At 39.0% G+C, this 10,406-nt stretch overlaps 1 protein-coding gene across 2 annotated transcripts; it reads left to right on the top strand.

The window, feature by feature from the left end:
- Positions 1–1,260: 1,260 nt before the first annotated feature.
- LOC146460013 (uncharacterized) lies at positions 1,261–6,399 on the top strand. 2 transcript variants are annotated; one of them, XM_085088605.1, is made up of 6 exons: positions 1,261–1,492; positions 2,188–2,448; positions 2,684–2,935; positions 4,582–4,710; positions 5,273–5,451; positions 5,617–6,399. In XM_085088605.1, the coding sequence occupies exons 1-6, from the start codon at positions 1,297–1,299 to the stop codon at positions 5,971–5,973; spliced, it is 1,374 nt and encodes a 457-aa protein (XP_084944731.1). In that variant the 5' UTR covers positions 1,261–1,296; the 3' UTR covers positions 5,974–6,399. The 2 variants fall into 2 exon arrangements, with proteins under 2 accessions (XP_084944731.1, XP_084944730.1); XM_085088604.1 differs by having other exon boundaries at positions 1,262–1,492; positions 2,185–2,448.
- Positions 6,400–10,406: the final 4,007 nt, after the last annotated feature.

Genomic DNA, 10,406 nt, shown 5'->3' with positions numbered 1-10,406 from the left:
AAGTAGTCCATGACAAGTTACATTTACTCGACCATTATAATGGAGTAACGCACTCAGTTTTCCTCTTTTGCACCTCAACGAAAACTTCAGTGCTCTTCAACCACACAAGAAAGGTTTCAGCGATTAACACTTGTCAAGGATTACTTGTGCGTATGCAACCAGTCTAAGGCAAGCCAGCTGCGTTAAATGGAAACGTGACTTGATAAATTCTTCACATATATCGAATATTGTTTTCGTTTGTCACACCTGATTAACAGGCAGAAGTGTCAACAGTGTAGATAAAAAAAATTTACAAACTGCCGCGATGTAAATAATCGCTTTTCGTTCCCTATGTTGTAAAAATCTTTTATACCGCTAAACTACGTAACTAGATCTGTTGAAGAGTTTCTCAATCATCCACTCAGGCATCATTTTTTTGCCGCAAATTTTCGTGTGTATTTAAAACTGCTATCGCGTGACTATTTTATAACTTCCAAAAGATTATCGACATTTGGTCACGCAGGCGGCTAAAAATCGCTTCTAACGGGCGTAGATACTTCACAGCGGTAGATGTACGCCTTTTAGTGGGTAAAGGTTCTTCGGTTTATTAAGTTTGCGACTATTCTCTATAAATTAAATTAGTTGACGAGCTTTTTTGACCGCAATCACTGCAGTGGAAATTAAAAGGCAATAATTCAGGATCAAGGGTTTAATTCCATAATTTTGGAATTCTTTTCTTAAAGATAGATTGCCCTTGCGTGACTGGTGTTCATAGTTCCATTATTACGTAATTAGAAGTCTCGGAAAGACCTGACAGAAATCTGAAGTGTCGATGTTTTCTTATTAGTCCATGTATGCGAAATATTCGTTGGTATAGTAACGTGTGCAATAATAATAATAATAATAATAATACGTCTTTCTATAAGCTGTTATATAAAATACGACCTGTGCTTCGCTGGGTTCGAAGAAGATAAAATAGACACCTGTTACAACAAATACGGTCGGACAGTGTTTGTTAGGACGAGATAACCTAAGTACTTACTGAAGCTAAAAACTAATCACTGGCAAAGGCAACAAACTAATCAGTGGAAAAAAAAAACCCTCAACCAGTTTCTGCAAAACTGATATCAGTTTTCGTAACAACCGCCCAGGTACGGTGTTTATTGCACAAGGGTCCCGCTTCGTGACTAATGAGATGATTCCAAAAACCGCCCCACGGAATTCCAGGGGTCTAGATACGACTTCCACCGTGGGCGTACAAAACGTGCCGATACCTAAAAGGCGTGAAGAATAGATTGTAAACCACATTTGCTCCAAATGAGCTACTCACAGATCGATCGTGAATTGGATGAAAGACTCAATGATATTGATGAATTAATACAGTCTAAGCTAGGATTCGACTGCTTAAATGCCGAGAACCTAGTACTTACTCCGGCGGCAGACGCACACCAGTCAGGCTGCGTTTTGCGTACTCGGGAGTTCTTTAATGGATCTTCCTCGTTTAACAACCCAGGTCAGGATAAATTGAGTGTACATTAACGTTTTACATGGTGCCTCGTTTTTGACTTTGAGAGCGTATTTTATGTAGCCACTCGCTTTTAGAAGCGGCTGGTTTCTGGAACTCGCTTATTAAGGGCTAGCATGAGTGACCTTCAGGAACCGTCATTAGCATTTGATTTTCCAACTAAATACGAGGTCAAAATATAGCTGCATTACTTGCAAGGAAATTGCCTGATATCTTGAAATCTTGCTGAAATTTTGCTCCTTAGCATGGGGCAGACAACGTGATTGCAGTCTCTAAACATGCAGCTTTCACGAGGGAAAGACTGTGTTAGGTTGTCTTGATTTCATTCGATGTTTGTTTTTGATATAGTTCGCGTTGTTGCTAAGCAATAATCATTATCTTCTACAAAATGGTATCACCACTTACAGTGGCTACATTTTTAACAAAAACTCCGTAAGTTTCTTAAAAAATGTATTTTTCTCAAGGGCTTTGAAACTGGCATTGAAGCTTGCAAATGTAATTTTCATTGTTATCAGTAGAAAACCCAGAAAACGTGGAAGAAACCCTGAAGACTAGCACTGAGTCCTCAAGTAAGATTCCTGAGGTTGAAGTCGAAGTCGAAGGTTCTTAAAAAATTTATTTTTCTCAAGGGCTTTGAAACTGGCACTGAAGCTTGCAAATGTAATTTTCATTGTTATCAGTAGAAAACCCAGAAAACGTGGAAGAAACCCTGAAGACTAGCACTGAGTCCTCAAGTAAGATTCCTGAGGTTGAAGTCGAAGTCCAGATAATAGACTTAAAGGATGCGTATAACAAAACGACGAAGAGAACTCGTCAAGGATTGGAATATCCCTTGGAAGATTCGAAAGTAACTGTTGTGATGCAAGCATCTGAGGAAATCACCTGCGTTCGAGCTTATATTCAGAGGTGTCCTGAGGCTGCAATTAAAACACATGACACTATAGGTAGGCCATTCAAAATTTACTTCTGCAACGTGCCCATTTTGTAAGCATTTTCTAACACAACACTTTGCATAGTAACATGATTCAGTTGGTTGTTATATAAGGATAACTGAAGCATTTATTTGAAAAACTGAAATTCAAGATTGTTGGTTATTATTGTAACGGTGTGGCTTTGGGTGTCTAACGTGTATATTCGTCGCCTCGTGTTTTTAGTTTTCCTTTATTTTAAAACCCGTAGGTCTCGTTGAACTAGATGTAAACACTAAACATAATGAGGGTAGACGTCGAGTTGTCAGCATAGATCTTGGCTCAGTGTGCAAAACAAAAGACGGGAATCCAGTGTACTGGCTTGAAAAGGCAGACGTCATGCAAAGGAATAAATGGGAACTGATCATCGCAATGGAGTTCAGTTCAGGCTTGACTGGGAATGTCACTTCAAGACCTTTCAGAGTCACGACCAAAGCAAGTGACAAGATGAAAAGGAAAGAAGGTTTGTATTTTGTTATGAGACAAATAGTAATGGTTGAACGTGCATGATCCTCAAATCTCTCGATCTTGACCGAAGCTCCCAGAGGTCAATTGTTGCAGTGTTGGGTCCTAAGAACTCCAGAAGACAACAAACAAAGCGAGCGATTCTACAGTCACCGCTACGGGCGTTTAAAATTTAACCAACAAATCTGACTATTACCCTTTTACATGTTACTCAAAATATTTGCTTAAGTGACTGATTATTAATTAACACAAGTATTCTTTGGAGAGCTGGCTGATTTTACTCTGATCTGTAACTGTTTATAACAATAACAACAACAACAACAGCAACACATTTATTTTCTTATTAGAAATTTCAAAGTAAAGGCAAACCCAACCCCATCCCCACCTCACAGAAAAGCACAACATCTTGCACTAGAATGCTGAGTTGTACCAAAATTGTAGACAACAAACTGTTTAGGTTTCGTGGAGATCCCCCCTCCCACCCGGAAAAAAATTTAATCGCAGCACTGCATCTTGAGGGACCAACAAGCGTAGTAATATATTTCTTAGCACACAGCTAACTCAGGCAATCTTAGTCTGGTTTTGGTGATCGTGTGGTTCCTGTGTGTTACCAGGCAGAAATGCTTCAGATTGGAGGGAAGGGGCAACTGTAATTTGGACCTCCACACGAAACTTACAGATGCACTTGCTTCAAATCCATGCTTTTGCCAACGAATTCATGTTGTCCTCTATAAGGAATTAGAAATGGTACTCCATTTTACATAGGCAATTTGACGTTCAGTGGTGAATCTCAGTAAAACGATGGTGCTGATGAATTGCCAACTCTCTGTGACATTTCAATGGAAGACTTTTTAGGTCTTCCGGTAATGAAAAATGGCATAGATATAGCATTGAAGTGACCTTTTGTGAGCTCCTGGTCATGCCGCAATAGTGCTTCTTGGTAGACCCCACCCCCACCCAATTCCCCTCATTTAGGCTCTGCCCTCCCTGGTTTGAGAAAAAAATATTTATAACTCTAGACCAACACAGTATCTGTTTTAAAGTCGCTCAAACGTTTCAGAAACCCAATAGTGATTAAAATCTTATCTCTTCAGAAAGTTGCAATGCACATGTACAATCAAACACTCACATGCAGAGCAACTAGGATTAGAGGTTTGCTACAGCAAGAAATTTTCCATACCTTGGCACTTTTGCTGCAAAGCCGGTGTGATCAAAGCACTTTTCTATGGAACCGTACATTTTTCAGCATTGAACAGAAAAGAGTTTTTAAAAGACTTTTGTTTTCTAAGCTCTCTTCGGTTTAAAAGGGCTTGAGTTATGGACTGGTTTTGAAAAAAAGGATTCTTTCCTTGGCTGCCGTTTATACCGGCGGGGATTGTCGGTTAACGTAGGAGTTTAGAGTGTCCAGTTTTTTAGTGATATAAATTTTCTTTCTCATCACAATTTAGTGATCGAAATTTACCAGATATGAAACCTAAGGCAAAGCAGACATAGAGTTTCTTATAGCGAATGATGACATTGTAGTAATGGTCATCAATGGCATGTTTTCAGTTGATGCACTGCGAATTGAAAACACTTCCTTTGCATATCTTTGTGTTTTTCAACAAACCCAATAATCTAAGGATGGAATGGTTTCCTTTTTAGGATCCTTTGCTACCTCCTATAAAGTGCAACGAATCGTTTGCAAGATTGCAGGGTCAAACATCCACCCCGAGGTTAACAATGACCATTGTAGAAGGGACGAGTTCAATTCTATCAGTGGATTTCAGAAAGGTTATAACCATTTTGTTGTATTCTATTATTGCAATACTAGTTTAGTCTGGAGTTATACAACTTAGTTACGTCAGAAGTTATAAAAATTCTCAATTTCAGAGGGGGAAGAACGTCTCATAGCAGCAAATGGAGACAAATGAAAGAGAGAAAAAAAAATACCGACAATGTAACAAACAAGACAAAACCCTTTCCAACGACCACAGCTACAGAGTGTACCAAAGTAAATGAACATAGATTTTATAAACAGGTATTCCACTCACTCACTCACTCACTCACTCACTCACTCACTCACTCACTCACTCACTCACTCACTCACTCACTCACTCACTCACTCACTCACTCACTCACTCACTCACTCACTCACTCACTCACTCACTCACTCACTCACTCACTCACTCACTCACTCACTCACTCACCCACCTACTCACTGATGATATATGCTTTCGACTAAAACATTGTGGGAGTGTAACAGTCTTTTGTGACTTATTGGAAGAACAGGCCTTAGAAGGGGTCATGCATGATTTTCACGATTTTACAGTATCCTTACTCTTTCTACCATCAGAATTTGCAAGCGATGCATGTGCTTTGAGTGAAGAATTCAGAGAGTCCAGCATGATTGCAGTAGAAGGCTCTTCAACCAACCTCCTTCCCGTTGAGAATTCTGGTCATTACTTAGAATCTTGCGACCCGCTTGAAGGAAGATTCTTGTTTCTGCCAAACACGTTTTTGGACAAGCACGCGGTAAGAGCTCAGCCCCTCTTCCCTGGTAGTCCTAATGCGTTTCTCGCACTTCGGTTTGGACTTCTTCACAATCTAATCGTCTGGAACACGTTATCGACTTTCTTAGTAATAACCTGGTATTAAAATAAAGTTTCTAATCTAAACTAATAAATGGCTCTTTTTTAGGTTTTAAAGTATTACGATCGCGAGCAAAAGTTGCACTGCGCCGTTGAACAGGCAGAGCTTCCTGGTTTGCTGAAGTTGGTCAGAAAAAAATCCGAGAAGGTCAGCTCTCGTCGACGGGCAAGGGGACCAAAGACTTTTAAAGAGGACCTTTGGTGGGCTTGTGGTAGGTGTTTCTTTGAACGTCGCAAGAAATCGACCTTAAAGGATCATGTTATTCGGGGAGTTTGTCAGAAGTCAATCAAGGATAAAAATTCAAAGCTAAAATTTGAAAGGCGTCGTCTGCAACGCCACTTCGGTCGCGACTTTGAAGAAGAAAAGTTTGAGAAATATTCATGGAAAGACTCCCACACATTATAGATTATAATTGTTATAAGCCTCGCGAAAAGCTATTTTGCCAGCTTTTTGTTTCAACATCAAGCAGTGAACTCTTACATCTCATGACTTGTGCTACACTTCCTCTCGATTGTACAACCCCACAGGACAGCCTATATGAAGACACCAAGTACCACCCTTCCCTTAAGTTATGGCTTAAGGGGACAGGCTTCCTTATGTAATATAGGTACTTTGTATATCTTTACTCTTAATGAATTTTTCAACTGATAGAAATGACCATGCTATCCCTTTGTTCACCAAAGTAATACCCTGTCTGTAGGTTTTCTCTGAGTTAAATTCACTTCTGGTATTCTAATGTAATGTGTAGGATAATGTATAATTTCTTTTCTTACGGGCGGCAAAAATGACGCAAAACTATTTGAAAGCATAACAATAAAGATGAAGTTGAAGTTCTGTCGAATTAAACTTATTTTATTACAATGGTGAAAAGATTCCTATACGAAAAATGCAAGCAAAGTTTGTTTGATTTCTTTGTTTTATAAAGGATTGCAGAGATTGCTTAGTGGAAAGATAGTAGCATGAAGTTAGGGATAAAAGACACAATATCTCACGTCACACAGACATACACACCACGCATTCATATACACACAAGCTAAACACAATTACTGAGCAATCGGAGGAAGCACACCTGTAGACTCAGTTAACTTAAAATATACCTAAAACACTTATAGGTAGCTCAGAGGACGAAGAAGTAACACTTTGTATTAAAACAGCTAGTAATGTTGGATGAAATCAGATTTGATTCGACGGTGTGAGAGGTTTAATGTTTTCATCGATAGAGTTCCATGCTCAGGGCCCTTGAAACCCGATATTAAAAGTTCCATAGTTGGTTCTTACTTTCGGCAACGTGTAGGAGAGTCTTGAGGACATTCTTGTGTTACAGTTATGTGACTTATTTTCTCGCATAAAAAGTGCCCAGTTTGTTCAGATCACCTGTGCGCCATAGCCATTCCAAGAGCCTGTGGGAAGTCATCCGGTCAGAGGATTACCTTTAGGGATGCCAGGGACCTTCACAAAGCTAAAATGCTAACTGTTCTTCAACAGCAGGACTGGAACCCCTTTTCTAAGATGGAGGATCTGGAAGCATTGGTTGGTTATTTATCTCACACACTCTTTAATCTATTTGATAAATATTTCCCCTCATAAGGGTGAAGACGTATTCAAAAGACCCTCCATTTATGTCACCATCAGTTAAACATCTACTTGACAAGCGAAGTTGATTCGCAGGGTATTCGCTTTCCCTGATCTTCAGGATCGAATTGATGAACTTATTCGCAGAAATCAAGTCAGTGTCGTTAAACATGAGAACAAGAAGCTCAAATCCTGTACAAAAAATGGTGGAATACTGTTAACTCATTGACTGGAAGGAAGCAATAGACCCTTTTGGCTTCGTTGTCTTGTTGCTCCATTACAGATCATGTGACAGTCCTCTAGGGGGTAGTCTCTTTTAGAATTGGTCATACTCACGCTGGCATGCATTCTTTACTTTCAGAAAGACAAAGGATCGATCCTTCTGAGAATATAGCGTTGTTAGTTTGTAATGAATAGCGAATTAGGTCTATTGAACACGCCACTAACTGTTATCTTCTCTACAGAAGACATTAACTTACATCTTAGCTATGTGCATTCTGAAAGGATTCCCTTTCCAGATAATACGAGGATCCCATATAACAATAAGTTCTAATCACCACTTTTAAGTTCTTAACTCAGCCGAAAAGAACTGCAGCTGGTCCTGTTGAACTTCCTTCCTGGATGAGGAAAGAGTTTGCACTCGAGCTCTCGCCGGTTATCCAAAAACATTTAATGTATCTCAGAAGCTTCAAACGCTTAGCAAATTATGGAAGGTTGTCAATACTAATCCGATATCTAAGGAATTTCCTGTCACTGATAAACAACAACTTAGACCAATCTCAATCACTAATATAATTATGAGAATTTTTGATCAATTTGCTTATAAAGAGAAGTGCAGCACAACTATTGCCCTACTTTTAAGTGCCAGCATATGTGGTTACAATAGTTGAATGGGCCAGCTAAATATTCAACGGACGCACTTTCTCAAAGGCTTTTGATATGGTTTCCCATTTGCAGCAAACTCAAAAAGCTTCCTCCTAATCTCTATACTGTAAAATGTATTATAGATTTTCTTAGCAAAAGATCAAAGAGGGTTGTGGATGATGGACAGGTTGCTTCGTTTCTTCCTATCACTAGAGGAGCTCCCCATAGTACTGTCCTTGGGACTTATTTGGTTTCCACGATGGTAAATGACATCAAGACAGTCTCGCCGTCTACAAGCATTCTCGTCAAATATGCAGATTATCTTACTTTAAGTGTTCTGGTAAATGCGAACACTGATACCTCTGGTATTGAAGTAGAAAATATCACTAAGTGGGCAGATATCAACCTTTTGAATTTAAATTTGAAGAAAACCTGGGAGATAATAGTTCGTGGTCGCAGTAATATATCACTCCGTCTCCCTGCCCAAACTGGAGAAATTATTGTGCCGCATTGTGCCACATTGGAGGAAGATCGCACCAGATGGGACCTTCAGTTCCAGGCGTCTACTCAGTAAAGCCAAGAACAAGTTATATATCATTAGGGTATGTAAACACTGGCTACCGCTTGACCAACTTGATTTTCTTTTAAGGAGCCACATGCTGTCTTTAGTCCAGTATGGCATTGAAATATGGGCTTCTTCCTTTTTTTCCAAGTACCCTAGGTAGGTTAGATTTCCTCAGCTCTCAGCATCAGGAACACTGGAGGTTTTTTTGATTCTTATTGTCGATATACTCTGCTAAGGTTTAAACTGAAATTCTCTGAGTTTTGTACTTTTTGTGATTTTAGGGGCCAGTTGATTGGCCGTGCTCCGCTTTTTTTCATTTTGACCTAAGTTGCAGGCTTCGGTCCATTTTCGCTGGCTTAGGGTAGAGGAAGCACTTCCTCTGTAATTAATTTATCATACACCATCCTGCTTGCTTTTTGAGATTTCATTAGTTTTGTGGAGTAACTCTCGTATCCATTGCCTTCGTTTGTATCGTCTCCAAGGTTAAATGTTTACCATAGCGTATTTAGAGCAGATATTGTTCCAAGGTATACCATACAAATGCTGGACCTTGATGCTGTATTTCTTTTGAAACCATGATAGAGTAGGGAATTTTTTTCGTGTCTGTCTCTTAAGTGTTTAACTTTTACGATACCATTCTTTGCAGTAAATGGGGTTGCCGTTAATTCTTATAAGTGAGTCTTACCATACACTTTGTTTTGCTCCTCTTGTCTTCAAAATTGGGTTCTGACCAGATTAGGAGAATTTATTTTAAAAACTGTCGTGCGTCTTGAAAATATTTAGCTTTGTCTATCTTGCGGTGAAGGTTGCTTTTGAAAGGTAGGGTACACTCAAACTTTTTCAGCTCAAGATCGAAAAACAGTTTCCATTTACCTTGATTGCCTGTGTCCAAGTACTTCTTTATCCAAGTGGCTTTTTGCGCTTTATTGAAAGATAGTATGTCACTCATTTTGAGGCCCCCAGCTGGGAAGTTGTTCATAATCATTACATCTTGCTCAGTTTATTTTATCAGCCTTTCCATTCCAAAGAAACAAATGGAAGAATTTGTTAATCTTGTTAATTATTTGTTTCTTTGTAATGCTGGCAAACTCGTCAGGACCGACATAGGCAAGTTGAGAAGCACTGGGCCTTTTAGAACTGTGATTTTCCCACTGTAGCCGGTTAATCTATGGTACTTCCAGTTACTTAGAATATTTATAACTTTTCTTCTTTTTCCTTGTAGTTAAAACTACAGTGGTTTCGGGGTCAGTCGTAAACCCGGCATAAGTCTAAATATCTCACTTTACTATTTTGCCATCTGAAATTTCTGTCTGTAAGAAGAATTTCATTTTTCCCACTATTTGCTCCGATCCACAGAGCCTGAGCTTCTGTTTTCTAACTATTGAGTTTGAGTCCCGAGACTTCGCTAAATTCGTGTGTTTAGAGCAGCCGTGAGAGCGACGCTATGAAGGTTATATCATCTGGATATTGGCTTATTTTAATTTCTTCTTGATCGACAAAGATTCCTTTGATACTTCTGGGTTTTTTTTAAATGCTTTGGCTAAGACCTCAATTGAAAGGACAAAAAGATAGGGAGACAAAGGGCATTCCTCTTTCAATTGTAAAGAAGTTGCTTGTCCAGCTGTTATTTAAGAAGCACCTTTCTATGTTGCTGTAAAAGCATTTCACCTAGTTAACAATGGTTTAGGCGAAACCAAAATATTGAAGAGATTTTACGATTTACAATTGTATCCGTTGATAGTCTTTTATAACAACTATTTTTATACAATTCAAAAAATAATTTTACATATGTATAAAGCACATACACTTAAAATCGATCGATTGTGTTTCCAACAAT

The sequence above is a fragment of the Pavona decussata genome, unplaced genomic scaffold (genome assembly GCF_977016875.1).
Source record: "Pavona decussata unplaced genomic scaffold, jaPavDecu1.1 SCAFFOLD_215, whole genome shotgun sequence".
Taxonomy (NCBI): domain Eukaryota; kingdom Metazoa; phylum Cnidaria; class Anthozoa; order Scleractinia; family Agariciidae; genus Pavona; species Pavona decussata.
This window is presented reverse-complemented; position numbering and strand designations above follow the sequence as displayed.